Raw genomic sequence first — 15290 nt, forward strand, 5'->3', positions numbered from 1 at the left:
AGGTAAGACGGGGAATATGCAGGAGAAATGATTTTGAGGAGATATGGAGGCTGTTTGTAGAATTTGTACTGTTAAAATGGAAAGGGGTCAAACCATCACGAGAGGTGTTGAAATTTTGGGAGGTTGGGTAGTTACAATGGAATGGTCTCGGTGGTGGAGTGCACATTTTTATTCTTATTTATTTATGATTATTGGGACGTGACTGGCGCTGTGGGTTAAACCACAGAGCCTAGGACTTGCTGATCAGAAGATCGTGGTTTGAATCCCCGTGACGGGGTGAGCTCCCGTTGCTCGGTCCCTGCTCCTGCCAACCTAGCAGTTCAAAAGCATGTCAAAGTGCAAGTAGATAAATAGGTACCGCTCTGGCGGGAAGGTAAACGGCGTTTCCGTGTGCTGCTCTGGTTCGCCAGAAGCGGCTTAGTCATGCTGGCCACATGACCCGGAAGCTGTGCGCCGGCTCCCTCGGCCAGTAAAGTGAGATGAGCGCCGCAACCCCAGAGTCGGTCACAACTGGACCTAATGGTCAGGGGTCCCTTTACCTTTACCTATTTATGATTATTACTTTGCCAAAATAGGAACAGAGAACCATAGACTCCTGCATTGCAGTGTCTTGGATTAGATGACCCTCTGAATTCCTTCCAACTTACAATTCTTGGCACAAGAGCACACTGCCTACCTGTAATTCCCAGCAGAAGCATCACTGCCTCTAGCCATGGAGGAACAGCGTAGCCTTTGTGGCTATGCAGAGTAGACCCACTGAAAATCATGAGCATGACTAGGTTAAGCGCCTTGATTTCAGCGGGTCTACTCTGAGTAGGACTAGCATTGACTACAACCCAATAACTTTGGACCGAAAAGAAAATAACTGCTGGACACACCCACTGGTTTGTCTTGCACTCAAAGGAAGCGAGTGTCCTTTTAAGATGGCTGGGGCAGAATGCCTAGATTGTTCCCGCTCCATTTGAGGCAGCTGCTGACTCGGTGGACAAAGGGCTCCCTTAGAGAGAATTATCTGATGCACGAGATGGAATCAGCTTGGTACCAAGTGGGGCAAAATCAGCTGGGATAAAAAAAATAATAATAATAACAGTGCAGTGTTCTTTGTAGCCTAAGGTCATTCGGGGAGAGGCAGTACGCTCATCTCACCCCTTTACATTTTTAATAAAATTATTTATTAAATTTATTAGTCCTTTGTTTACCTGACAGGCTTCCAAGCAACGTAATGTTTAAAAACAATAATCATAAATACATCATCCCATAGAAAAATGCACATAAAGCATCAACATTTTCCTACAACACCTCCAATCTTACATATCTTCCTATATATAAAAAACTGTAAGGCTGTCATCACGTAGCCCCCCCACTGGAGGATTTGTAGTGCTGCATCACGATCTGGGATTTGCGTGAAGTTGGGCGGGGGAGCAAGTGGGAAGGCAGGTTTTAAAATGGCAGTTGTAAACAACAGTTTCGAATAGATCAGGGATGGAGGGACACAGATGAACTGTGAGGACATGGGGGCGGGGCTTGAATAAGTTGTGGGGGCTTTAAGGGACTGTGAGGGGAAGAGAGCTTGGGTGAGATGTGAAGGGAGGGGTGTTGAGTTTGGTGGGGGTCAGATGGGGTTGGCGAGGAATGCAAGCACAGGTGGCAGTCTCTAGTGGATAGGGAGCCGCAACTGAAAAGGCCCTCTCTTTTGTCACCATCTTTTGAGCCTCCCTTTAAGGAGAGGTCTGGAAAACCATATTTGTTTTCTTTAACAAAATTTATATTTTGCGGGACGCAGGTGGCGCTGTGGGTTAAACCACTGAGCCTCTTGGGCTTGCCAATCAGAAGGTTGGCGGTTCAAATCCCCGCGACGGGGTGAGCTCCCGTTGCTCGGTCCCTGCTCCTGTCAACTTAGCAGTTCGAAAGCACGTCAAAGTGCAAGTAGATAAATAGGTACCGCTCTGGTGGGAAGATAAATGGCATTTCCGTGCACTGCTCTGCTTTGCCAGAAGTGACTTAGTTATGCTGGCCACATGACCTGGAATGGATTCCGTTCGACTTCCAAGGTATTTCAAAAAGTGAAAATCTGAACACAAAAGTTGTTGAGCTTTTTTGGGCAAAGTTGGGTTGCCATATGTCCGACGTCCGAATCTTCCCAGCCATTTTTGCTGATTTCTGCCCGGACACTGCCAACGACTGCAGTATTCTGGGTATGTCACAAATGAAACCTACATGAAATGCTCTGATATATTGCATAATACTTTATGGGAGTATTCCTGCTCAGGGTTTCTGCCAGCCAGCTAGCCATGCCCCTTTCCCAGAATGTTCCATTCCTACACCCTCCCATTTTTCCACTTTCCTTTTCCAAGTGGCAACATTTTGTGGCTCTTGAGAATACTCAGTCCTGTTGGGCTGTTTTTATTTTTAGCGGGGAGGTTTTGCTTCCTGCCTTTAGAGATCATTAGTATTTTGATTTTGATCTCAGGTGTTTCCCCTCCCTCCCTCGCAGCCTGCTTGATACGGCCCTCTGGCTTATCATCAAACATGTTCAGCCTCCATGTCCATCGACACTCACCACCCCTGTTCACTATTAGAGGGAGTCATCGCTCTCGACTCCTGGGAAGCTATCTCTTACGAAAGCCGGATTTCAAAAGTTGTGAATGGAGACGGGGTCGAAGGCGTCGGAAGGAGAGAAAGCCAAAACGCCAGCAAAATGGTCTTTCCTGACAACACATCATCAGGGAGGTTAAAAATAGACTTTTTTTATGGAGCTAGAGCGGCTGTTCAGAAGTAGGAAAGGAGAAGGGAGCTGGGAAGGGTTCCAAGACCCAGGAACTTCCTCTTGCATGACAGCTGTTGCATCACATAATTACCCTCTCCTGATTCACAGCACTGAACAGCTTGCTTGAATTACAAGAAATTTGCTTCAACGCTAAAGTTTGTACAAGTACAGTGGTACCTCAGGTTACATACGCTTCAGGTTACAGACTCCGCTAACCCAGAAATAGTGCTTCAGGTTAAGAACTTTGCTTCAGGATGAGAACAGAAATCGTGCTCCGGCAGCGCGGAAGCAGCAGGAGGCCCCATTAGCTAAAGCGGTGCTTCAGGTTAAGAACAGTTTCAGGTTAAGTACGGACCTCCGGAATGAATTAAGTACTTAACCTGAGGTACCACTGTATCAGAAATCCCTAGAAGCTGGGATTTGCTGCAATGTGCTATAGGAGCACCTGGCTTAGGAGATGCTGTGTTCTTCAGCCCATTCTGAGTCAGGTCACCACTTAACTAGGCCCACACCCACACTCTGCATTTAAAGCACCCCTGTACCATTTTGTCAGCCCCCCAAGGAAACTTGGGAAGCACAGTTTGTTAAGGGAGGAGAGAATGGTGAGGAGGCCCCATTCTCCTCACAGAGTTCCCTGGGAAGAGGGGTTGATTGTCAAAGCACCTAGACCAGCGGTTCTCAACTGTGGGTCCCCAGATGTTGTTGGACTACAACTCCCATCATCCCTGGCCACTGATCATGCTGGCTAGGAATGATGGGAGTTGTAGTCCAGCAACAGCTGGGGACCCACAGGTTGAGAAACGCTGACCTAGACGATACCCAGGGCAGACTCCCCATCAAAGTCCTTGATCTATGGGGCACCAGCAGTGGGTCATTGCTTGGCCCCAAGCGCCCTGGAGAGGTGCCACCGATTGGATCCTGCTTTTTCCAACAAGCTCTTCCCTCAGTGGGTAGGAGGTGAGTTTGTGTTTTGTGTTCTGCATTTGGGGACAGCAGGACAGAGAACTCGGTGGCCTTTGGCCATTCTTTTGAAGCAGATTGAATGTTGGCAGATTCAGAACAGACCCAAGGAGGGACTTATTCGCACAACACGTATGGAACTAGCTCCCACAAGATGCCATCATCTCAGGTGACTTTAAAAGAGGAACCGGCAAATTCATAGAGGTCAAGGTTGTCAGTGCCTACAAGCCATGATATGTATGTATTTATGGGAGCCAGTGTGGTGTAGTGGTTAAGAGCTGTAGACTCGTAATCTGGTGAACCGGGTTCGCTTCCCCCCTCCTCCACATGCAGCTGCTGGGTGACTTTGGGCTAGTCACACATCTTTGAAGTCTCTCAGCCCCACTCATCTCACAGAGTGTTTGTTGTGGGGGAGGAAGGGAAAGGAGATTGCTAGCTGCTTTGAGACTCCTTAAGGGGAGTGAAAGGCGGGATATCAAGTCCAAACTCTTCTTCTACCTCCACTGTTGGAGGCCGTCTGGAAAATTCAGGTGGTAGAGCGCTGTCTTGCTTGTAAGCTTCTCAGAGGCATCTGGTTGGCCACTGTGAGAACAGGGTGCTAGGCTGTGATGGGCCATTGGTTTGATCCAGCAGTCTCTTCTCATGTTCTGATTTCCCACAATGTACCAGTGCCAGCTGGATATTCATTACTCCCTGAGATTGGTTGCAGTGTTTGAAATTCGGCAGGTGTCTGGGTGCCACCATCTGAAGGTGTCTCCCTGGGGATCCTTGTATCTTGTCTGTTTTCACATACCAACAACACATCCCTTGGAATCCTATCAGTTATATTTTATCTGCACAATCAGAATGTATTTCAGGAACAACAACACAAATTCATGTTTTGCCATTTCAAGCCGTCTGGCCCCAAAATGGCAACTAAACGTTCTGTTTGGGCGACTGCAACCCTGGTTTAAGGAGCCATTTGGCACCTAGTTTATATGGTGCTGTGGGTTAAACCACAGAGCCTAGGACTTGCCGTTTCCTGCTTGGCAGGGGGTTGGACTCGATGGCCCTTGTGGTCTATTCCAACTCTATGATTCTATGATCAGAAGGTCGGCGGTTCAAATCCCCGCCACGGGGTGAGCTCCCGCTGCTCGGTCCCTGCTCCTGCCAACCTAGCAGTTCGAAAGCACCTCAAAGTGCAAGTAGATAAATAGGTACCGCTCCAGCGGAAAGGTAAATGGCATTTCTGTGCGCTGCTCTGGTTCGCCAGAAGCGGCTTAGTCATGCTGGCCACATGACCCGGAAGCTGTACGCCGGCTCCCTCGGCCAATAAAGCGAGATGAGCGCTGCAACCCCAGAGTCGTCCACGACTGGACCTAATGGTCAGGGGTCCCTTTACCTTTACCTTATATATCTCAGTTTCTAACATTGTTTGGTTGTGTATCTTATTTAGTCCTCTTTTCACCTCCTCTCTATGTCTCTTTTTCATGCGTTGGTGTGGCTGGGCTGGGAAGGGATGTGCTTATGTTGTTTGCTTTGGACAATAGATGGTGTTATGAAAGCTCCTGTCATATTTCAAGGAGAATTTACAGGCTGCGATTTGGCCAGGTTACCAATCAGCCAAATGGCAAGTGCCTTGGAGGTCCACAACTACATCCCAAAGCAGATTAGTTGACGAGAGACATTTACAGATGTATTAGAACAGCTGCCTGAGCCCTTTTAGATTTACAACCTAATGAAATTCTTGCTCTGGCGTGAGCACGCTGTTGCAGCTCTAACCTTGGCCTGCTTTGCAAACAGACTTCTTCTTTGTGTAAAACTCGCTTCCTCTTAGGGATGTTGCAGAACCCTGATGAAAATGGAAACAGGAGCGGAATTCACTGGCGTTCACTTCTTTAGGGCGGCCATATTTCAGAAAGCGAAAACCTGGATGCAAAAGTTCTTGAGCAAAGTGGTTGAGATTCACAACTTCTCTGAATTTTGCAATGCAGTTCTTCAGCGAAGTGATGTGTACAGAAACGCATGTACCAGGGGAAAGTGTGCATAGAGGTGCACACATGAATAGATGCATTCAAATAGTATACAAAAATCTCTAAGGAGGGATTGCTTTGCAAAAATGTGTATATTAGTTCACACTAAAGTTCTGTATTATTTATTTATTTATTTATTTATTTATTTATTTTACTTTGCAAACTGATGAGGAAATGTGGACCACTGTATTTAAGAGTGGAAAAATGAGAAACGGAGAGAGAAAATGAAACTGACAGATTAGTCTATTCCTGTCAGTAACAACAACAACAACAACAATTTTATTACAGTGGTGCCCCGCAAGACGAACGCCTCGCAAGACGGAAAACCCGCTAGACGAAAGGGTTTTCCGTTTTGGAGGTGCTTCGCAAAACAAATTTCCTATGGGCTTGCTTCGCAAGACGAAAATGTCTTGCGAGTTCCTGAGGGTTTTTTTCCCTCCCCCCCCTTTCCCCCAAGCCGCTAAGCCGCTTATCAGCTGATCCGCTAAGCCGCTTAACAGCTGATCCGCTAAGCCGCTAAGCCGCTTATCAGCTAATCCGCTAAGCCGCTAAACCGCTTAACAGCTGATCCGCTAAGCCGCTAATAGTGCTAATCTGCTAAGGCGCTAATGGGCTTGCTTCGCAAGATGAAAAAACCGCAAGACGAAGAGACTCGCGGAACGGATTCTTTTCGTCTTGCGAGGCACCACTGTATTTATACCCAGTGGTGGAGCTTCATGGGGGGCGGAGAGCAGGTGGGGCGGGGCTGGTGCACATCCCAGGGGCGTGACGTGCTGCCTGTGGGGGCGTGGTGCCCAGAGCGGGTTGGGGGGCAGCCGTGATGGCACCCCACTGGGATTGTGCTGCCGGGGGTGGTGCGCTCCCCCCGCACTCCTCTTCCTCCGCCAGTGTTTATACCCTGCCCATCTGACTGGGTTTCCCCAGCCCCTCTGGGTGGCTTACAACATAACTAAAAGCATAATAAAAACATCAGTCCTTAAAAACGCCCCTAAACAGGGCTGCCTTTAGCTGTCTTCTAAAAGTCATATAGTTGTTTATTTCCTTGACATCTGAAGGGAGGGCGTTCCACAGGGCGGGGGCCACTACCGAGAAGGCCCTTTGCCTAGTTTCCTGTAACCTCACTTCTCGCAGTGAGGGAACCACCAGCAGGCCCTCGGCGCTGGACCTCAGTGCTGAACGATGGGGGTGGAGATGCTCCTTCAGATATACTGGGCCGAGGCCATTTAGGGCTTTAAAGGTCAGCACCAACACGTTGAATATCAAGGGAATGATGTTGGTAGATGTGTATACAGGAAGCCTAATGCGCCATGCAGTGCTGAGGCATGTTTTGAAAAGCTGATAACATTGTTGGACCATGACATTTTCCCAGGTTATCATGTAATCTAGGAACCATGTCTTTCTTTGGCTTTTGTATCGGTGGAGGAAGGACAGGGGCTACTGCAAAGGGGAGGGATGTCGCAAAGAGCCTTTGACATGTAGCAATGGAGAGGGTGGGGCCTGCAAAACCATATGTACACGAGACTAAGGGCGTTAACAAGCGTGCCCTTGTTTTCATTTTGCAAAATGTTCAAGGGCGTGTGCTTGGTTTCCTAACGCAGATGCTCTCCCTTTGAGCAGAACTCAAGTCGTAGGGCTGCTCTCCCTGCTTTGAGACAACACCTCCTGGCTTTGCCTTTGTGCCGGCAAGTGTTTCTCAAAGCAGGGTTAGCTAAGTTGTGGGCCAGATCTGGCCCTACGAGCCACGGGGAAGTAGCCAACGCATCTCTACAGCTTCCTTCCCTTATGAGGAAAGCCTGCAGCATTGGGGACATGCCTTTAAAGGCAAGCAAGAGGTCACAAGAGAAGTTGTGCATGGAATGGAGGAAGTGGTTAGAGAAAGTTCCAATAATAATAATAATAATAATAATAATAATAATAATAATTTATTATTTATACCCCGCCCATCTGGCTGGGTTTCCTCAGCCACTCTGGGCGGCTTCCAACAAAGTATTAAAATACAGTGGTCGGTTAAACATTAAAAGCTTCCCTAAACAGGGCTGCCTTCAGATGTCTTCTAAAAGTCTGGTAGTTGTTTATTTCCATAACATCTGATGGGTGGGCGTTCCACAGGGCGGGTGCCACTACCGAGAAGGCCCTCTGCCTGGTTCCCTGTAACATGGCTTCTTGCAGCGAGGGAACCGCCAGAAGGCCCTCGGAGCTGGACCTCAGTGTCTGGGCAGAAACGATGGGGGTGGAGACGCTCCTTCAAGTATACTGGGCCGAGGCCATTTAGGGCTTTAAAGGTCAGCACCAACACTCGTTGGCATCCAATGGAGCTGAACGTTGGAAGATTCAGGAGAGATGAAAGGAAATACTTCTTCATGCAGCACAAATTATGGTAGTCTCTCCTAAGGGAGGCAGTGAGGGCCACAACCTAGAAGGCTTTAAAAGAGGATTAGACAGCTTCATGGAGGAGAATGGCTCCTAGCCACAATGGCTCCACTCTGCACTTGGAAGCAACAATGCTTCTAAATTCTAGTTGCTGGAAGGGAGGGCAGAGGGCTCTTGTACTTGAATCTTTCTTGCGAGTTTTCCACAGGCATCTGGTTGGCCACAGTGAGAAAAGGGTGTTCCTTTTAGGGATTTTAGGTGCCGAAATCCCAAGGGAGCAGAAAAGACTATTTATGTATGCGACCACGGCTGCATGGATGTTATTGGCCCAGAGATGGAAAGAAAATGAAGTCCCGACCAGAGAAGAATGGCAGATCAAGTTGATGGACTATGCTGAAATGGCTAAAATGACCGGAAGAATCAGAAATCAGGAAGACCAAAATTTTAATAAGGAATGGGAAAAATTATAACTTATCTTAAAGACCATTGTAAACAGTTAAAATTGTTAGTAGGATTGGAATAACGCTTGCAGTTTAATGGTCAATTCTGGACACAATGGAGATGTAAAAGATTTGGATTATCATAAAAGATGTGGGACGAAATGGTTAATAATTGGACCCACAAAGGGGAGGAAGGAAGTCCAGGATATTCCTTGGAATCTTGTTTTTTATGATTTAAGTTTGATATATCTCTGCAAAACTTTAATTTGAAAAACCAAATAAATAAATTTGTATTAAAAGAAGAGAGAACAGGGCGTTGGACGACAGGGACCGTTGGCCTGGTCCATTAGGCTCTCATGTCCTTATGTTTATCTCCTGATCTCAGCGCTGTGGCTCTTATGTCCTTATGTTTATCTCCTGATCTCAGCGCTGTGGCTCTTATGTCCTTATGTTTATCTCCTGATCTCAGCGCTGTGGCTCTCACTGCCTTGAGTTCCACCAGGGGAGAAAGTCTGGAGGCCCGTTGACCAATCACCCTCCCTCCTTCTTAGAGCTTCTGGTTCACCAGTCGAGGCGATGAAGAGGACTCTTAGTCTCCAGGGTAGGACGCTGCCTCAGAACCGAGTCAGACCTGTTCCGACCATTACGCCATGCTGCTGCTACTGTCTGAGGAAACTGTCACCCACGGAGCTGTTTCTCCTCGCATGGCAGCCGCTGCCTTTGTTGTCTGATATTTATTCCACCCTCCTGTGAGCAAGGCGGCAACAGCAACACAGGAAATTCTAGCCAGCTGGTGGTTGCCTTGCAGAAAAGGCCCGGGCTGCCTCTCTCTCTCTCTCTCTCTCTCTCTCTCTCTCTCCCCCCGTGTGTGGGCGGGGGTGGCAGCCTTATGGATTTAGTCAAAGCTGGGAGGGAGTGCATGGGCTGGGCTTTTTCTCCCGCTTGGCCCATGGTGACTCCCGGTCTGGCCTGCCGTTGGTTATTATGGATTCAATCATTATTCAGGAGCGATTAGTCGAGCGGCTGCTTTCTCCCAGGACCCAGACCCAGCGAAGCCACTCAGCCAAGCTGAAGGTACAAGGGTATATTTATAGTAATAGCCGAGAGCTGGAGAGAAGGAGGAGGGGGTGGGGGCACAAGAATGGTGCCTGAGGAGAAGCAGTTAGCCACAGAAGAGACTTGCCAAGGGCAGAGGAACAGGAGGAAGCCGGTAAGGAGGCGAAGGCAGAGCGTGAGAGATCAGGGGAGGGGAAAAGGGGGCCAGAATCTGCGAGAGGCTGCGGTGGGTTATATAAAATGCAAGCCACAAAAGAACCAACACACCAGCCTGTTTTCTGTGCTGTCCTCCCATCGCTGCCGTTCACATCAGTGGAGGCCAGAAGGAAAACACACTGATGTACACATGCTGCCTTTTGTGGGTGTCTGATTTGGGGCTGACGTCTTGGATAGGGTACCATTTCATCAGACAATATGTTTGTGTGAACACACATTTGCATGTGTGTCTTGGGCACCCGGCGTTTGACCCACTTTGGACCGATCAGCGCTCAGTCGCTGGACCGCCGGTGTGCAGACAGCTGGGGGACTGTGATGTGCGAGTTTCTGATTCAGTGGGGGGTCATTTGGGGTGCGTGCGCCCAGGGAGTCTGCTTTTATGCTAACTCTAGACATGGATGTCCTCCGTCGTGCCGAGTCAAACTGCAAGATGCACATGATGAAGACAATTTTGCTTTGGGCAGGGAATTCAGGGGAAGACAGCGAATAAATTTCCTGCCCTTTCTTTTTAGCCTAGGATGCTATTGCGCCTGACAGAGGGAGCCAGCCAGAGTCAGGCCTGAGTTGAGGATCAGTGCCCAGGCGAAGGCTAGAGCTGCAATCTGTTACTATTTCGTTACTTCTGAATTTTCATTTCCAAAGCTTGCCTTTCAGGGGAGATGCCCCTCCCAACAGTACCCTGTCCGAGACAGATGGCAGGGAGGTAGAGTTTGCATTCTGGGTCTCTTGGGAAGGCTTCCTCTTCTATTGCCTGCTGTCCAAAGCTTTGAGAAGAAAGGAGGAAGTAGGCAGTGTGACAAAGGGGGCAAAGGCTCCTTAATATCCCCTCCATTAATTCACAGGACCTGACTTGTACTGAGTCAGACCACAGGTCCACCTAGTTCAGTACAGTCTACCCTGACTGGCAGGGACACGAGTGGCGCTGTGGTCTAAACCACTGAGCCTCTTGGGCTTGCCAATCAGAAGGTCGGCGGTTCGAATCCCCATGCTGCTCCCATTGCTCTGTTCCAGCTCCTGCCAACCCAGCAGTTCGAAAGCACGCCAGTGCAAGTAGATAAATAGGTACCACTGCAGCAGGAAGGTAAATGGCATTTCCATGCGCTCTGGCACTCATCACGGTATCCTGTTGTGCCAGAAGCGGTTTAGTCCTGCTGGTCACATGACCTGGAAAGCTGTCTGTGGACAAACGCCGGCTCCCTCAGCCTGAAGTGAGATGAACGCTGCATCCCATCGTTACCTTTGACTGGACTTAACCATCCAGGGGTCCTTTACCTCTTTTTTTACCTTTACCTTTACATTGACTGGCAGCAGCTCTTCAGGATTTAAAGCAGGGGTTTACCTAGAGATGCTGGGGATTGAACCCAGGACCTTCTGCATTCAAAGCAGATGCTCTTCCACTGAGCTAAGACCCTCCCCCTATTCATTTTATGCACTGACTGGTATTGCCCCAGCAGGAGACGAACTTTCCCCTGCTGTCCGTCCTTCCAAGCCCATAAAAGTTAACGCCTAACTGTTTTATGGCATTCTTTGGTGGTGCTGTGGCTAGAGAGTTTATGGAGTCTCCTTCCTTTTTATGTTTATTTTTATAACATGCAATTAATTTTGTGGAATTTGCTGCCACTAGATTTGGTGGTAAACCACCAGTTCATCTTAGAAGGCTTTCAAAGGGGCCTCGAGCCTCTGGTCCTCAGATGTCCTTCGACTACATCTCCCATCAGCCTCAGCAAACAGGGTCAGTGATGCAAGGGATGATGGCAGTTGTAGTCCAACAACACCTAGAGGGCCATAAGCTCCCTCTCTGAAGAACATAAGAACAACCTGCTGGATCAAGTCAGTGGCCTATCTAGTCCAGCATCCTGTTCTCATAGTGGCCAAGCAGATGCCCCCATGGGAAGCTTGGAAGCAGGTCCTGAGTGCAAGAACACTCTGCCCTCCTGTAGTTTTGAGAAAAACTGGTACAGTGGTACCTCGGTTTTTGAACGTTTTCGTTGATGAATATTTTTGAACCCGGACGTCCAAAACCCGGAAGCAAATGCTTCCATTTTCAAACATGCATCGGAAGTTGAATGGCTTCCGCTGCGTATTTTTTTAATTAATAATACTAATACTAATACTAATACTAATACTAATACTAATACTAATACTACTACTACTACTACTAATAATTTATTATTTATACCCTGCCCATCTGGCTGGGTTTCCCCAGCCACTCTGGGCGGCTTCCAACTGAATATTAAAAACAATACAGCATGAGACATTAAAAACTTCCCTAAAAGTAAAATAGTTGTTTATTGCCTTGACATCTGCTGGGAGGGTGTTCCACAGGGCAGGCGCCACCACCGAGAAGGCCCTCTGCCTGGTTCCCTGTAACCTCACTTCTTGCAGTGAGGGAACCGCCAGAAGGCCCTCGGCACTGGACCTCAGTGTCCGGGCTGGATGATGGGGGTGAAGACGCAAGCAGGAGATAACTAGAGCATGCACCACTCTGGCGAGACAGTCAGCAGGCAGGTAGGGTCTCAGCCTGCGTACCAGATGGAGCTGGTAAACAGCTGCCCAGGACACAGAATTTTCAATTTTTCAATTTTCTCAATTGAATTTGCTGACAGCCCTTTGCCTCTCGGTTTTCAAATGGTCTTTTGGAATGGATTACATTTGAGAACTGAGGTACCACTTTATGCAGGAGCACACTGCTTCTGGTAGTAGATATCCACGGATTAGACAAATTCATGAAGAGAACACATCAACTGATGCCTGCCATGTTCAGAGGCGGGATGGCTCTGAACGCCAACTGCAGGAGAGCAACATCAGTAGTAGGTTGTTGCCTTCCTGTGGGCTTCTCAGAGGCATCTGGTTCTGTCTACTATGGGGAACAAGCGTTTGGACTGGATCTGCTTACTCTGATCCAGCAGGACTCTTCATGTGTTCTTAGTGGGCTTCAGATACATTTGTGATACATCTGTTGATGGTGCTATTGAATGAAACCACATTAGGCTAGAGGGATTGCAACAGGGCAGGATTGGGGACCTCTGTCTACCAGGGTCCACTGTCCCTCAGACCTTATGGGGGGCTGGGCTATTTTTTTTGGGGGGGGGGGGAATGAACGAATTCCTATGCCCCACAAATAACCCAGAGATGGAATTTAAATAAAAGGACACATTCTACTCATGTAAAAACATGCTGATTCCCGGACCGTCCTCAGGCCAGATTTAGAAGGCGATTGGGCCAGATCCAGCCCCCGGGCCTTAGTTTGCCTACCCATGTTCTAAGCAAAAGCAAAAGACCCATGTTAGAGTATATGTTGCAACTAGGACCAGGGCCTTTTCAGTACTGGCCCAGACTTGGTGGAACGCTCTGTCACAAGAGACTAGGGCCCTGTGGGACTTGACATCTTTTCGCAGGACCTGCAAGACAGAGCTGTTCCGCCTGGCCTTTGGTTTGGACTCAGTCTGACTCTTACGTTTCCCTCCCCTTATGGTTTTGATCTATGGGCCACTTTTAAAATGAGGCTGCATTTTAAATAGCATTTTAACCCATATTTTAAATTGCCCCCCCCCCATTATGTTTTTACTGTAATTTTACTGGTGTTAGCCACCCTGAGCCTGGGGAGGGTGGGGTATAAATAAAATTTATTATTATTATTATTATTATTATTATTATTATTATTATGTTTTGCAAGCAAAATGGACCCAGGTTCAATGCCCAGTGTCTCTCGGTAGGCCTGGGAAGGGGCCCTGCTGAAATCCTGGAGATGCTGACAGGAGCACAGGAAGGCCAGACTATTGGTCCATCTAGCTTCACATTGTCTACACACTGGCTGGCAGCAGTTCTCCAGGGTTTCAGGCCCGGGGCATTCCTAGCTTGGAATCGAGCCTGGGACCTTCTACCCTGCCCCTAAATGGACTACTGTTTCGATTCTGCATTAGGCAGCCTCTTAACCCACAGCCAAGGGTTCAACTGGGCTCCACAGGTTCTTCTTTTTGACTCAGGGTTTTTTTTAATGCAATTGTTAGATCCATCTGTAGTGTCTGTTTGCCAAGTCCCTTTGTTTGTGTTCCTCAAACTTTGGGACCAGGGAGGGAGAAGAAAAGATGGACGGCAAAAACTGGGTTGACTCCCTGGCTGAGAAGATGTTGGGATAGCAGTTCTTAAATGAGGATGGAGGTGGTTCTTCTTGGGAGAAAGAAGAAGAGTTTGGATTTGATATCCCGCCTTTCACTCCCTTTAAGGAGTCTCAAAGCGGCTAACATTCTCCTTTCCCTTCCTCCCCCACAACAAACACTCTGTGAGGTGAGTGGGGCTGAGAGACTTCAAAGAAGTGTGACTGGCCCAAGGTCACCCAGCAGCTGCATGTGGAGGAGCGGAGATGCGAACCCGGTTCCCCAGATTAGGAGACTACCGCTCTTAACCACTACACCACACTGGCTCTCTGTGTGTATCAAGAGCAGAAAGCAGCTGGGAGGACCTCTTTAGATTTACCATGAGCAATGAATGGGGTATTCAGAGGGTGCCTTGCTGAGTAGAGCTGGAATTCCATTGACACAAGCAGGCCCACGAATCTCCTGGCCTGTCACCCCTGGCCAACAGGAAGTGGTCTGCCTCGTTCTGGAGCCAATGTAAACATGGAGGGCTGGGTGGGTTTGAGCTTCACATTTTAGCCCTCATGCCCTGTCAGAGGCAGATCACTTCTAATTACCAGTTGCTGGGACTCACAAGTAGGCCTGGGTGATGTATCAACGCCACCCATGAGACAAGGTGAGGTGGATTACTTTGGGTGGTGAGATCCACAGAGGCAGCAGATCCTGCCTCCAAAGCTGCCTCTACAGCAGTCTCTTGGTGAATAGGAGGCGCTGCAGGCCTCCTCCCGCCAACTTAAATAAAATATTGGGGGTGGGAGGTATGCCCTGTCCCAAGTAATCAATCTCAAAACACACACCTACACCATTTAAATGGCAATTCCCATCAACTTTGAGGGGCCTTGGCCCCCTCAGATATTTTATTGGGGGAGCTGAAGGGATCTCAGTCCCTCCTATGTCTCCCACCCTCGTTCCCGACATAGATCTTTATTCCCCCTCTCTTCTTCCTGATGTAGATCTTCACTCACCCCTTCGTCCCTGGCTTGGAAGGAGGCAGGGGGCGCCATTTTGTGGTGCCAAAATGTCTTGAGCTGGCTCTGGTGTCTTCCTTTGCGTTCTTATATTCTGAAGAAACAGTTAACCCAGATGTGAATTCTGGGCAGAAAAAGAGTTATGCATATCAGTTTCAATGAGTCTACTCTGAGCATTGGGTACAGCGTGTGGACCTCCCATAATAAGCATTTGGTTGGCTGCTGTGAGAACGGGATACTCTGGTCTAGATGGGCCATTGGCTCGATCCAGCAGAGCTGTTCTTATGTTGATGGTGTGAGGCTCTCTGAAGCACAGGTTGACTAGCGTTGACTATAATCAAAGGTCTGCCATGGAGCTGGTGTGT

The 15290-nt window shown here is 48.5% G+C and overlaps 1 protein-coding gene across 3 annotated transcripts in view; it reads left to right on the forward strand.

Moving 5' to 3' along the window:
- Positions 1 to 15290, forward strand: part of SEPTIN5 (septin 5) — an 86946-nt gene that overhangs the window by 43711 nt on the left and 27945 nt on the right. Inside the window, exon 1 of one of the 3 annotated variants that reach the window (XM_080985212.1) lies at positions 9369 to 9623. The exons of 1 other annotated variant lie outside the window; for it this stretch is intronic. In XM_080985212.1, the coding sequence (XP_080841338.1) occupies positions 9534 to 9623 (90 nt within the window). In that variant the 5' untranslated portion in view covers positions 9369 to 9533. Of the gene's footprint in view, positions 1 to 9368; positions 9624 to 9662; positions 9760 to 15290 lie in introns of those variants that run through there. One more of the 3 variants, XM_080985213.1, reaches the window with a different exon arrangement.

This window comes from Podarcis pityusensis (assembly GCF_964106645.2).
Source record: "Podarcis pityusensis genome assembly, chromosome: 16".
Taxonomy (NCBI): Eukaryota; Metazoa; Chordata; class Lepidosauria; order Squamata; family Lacertidae; genus Podarcis; species Podarcis pityusensis.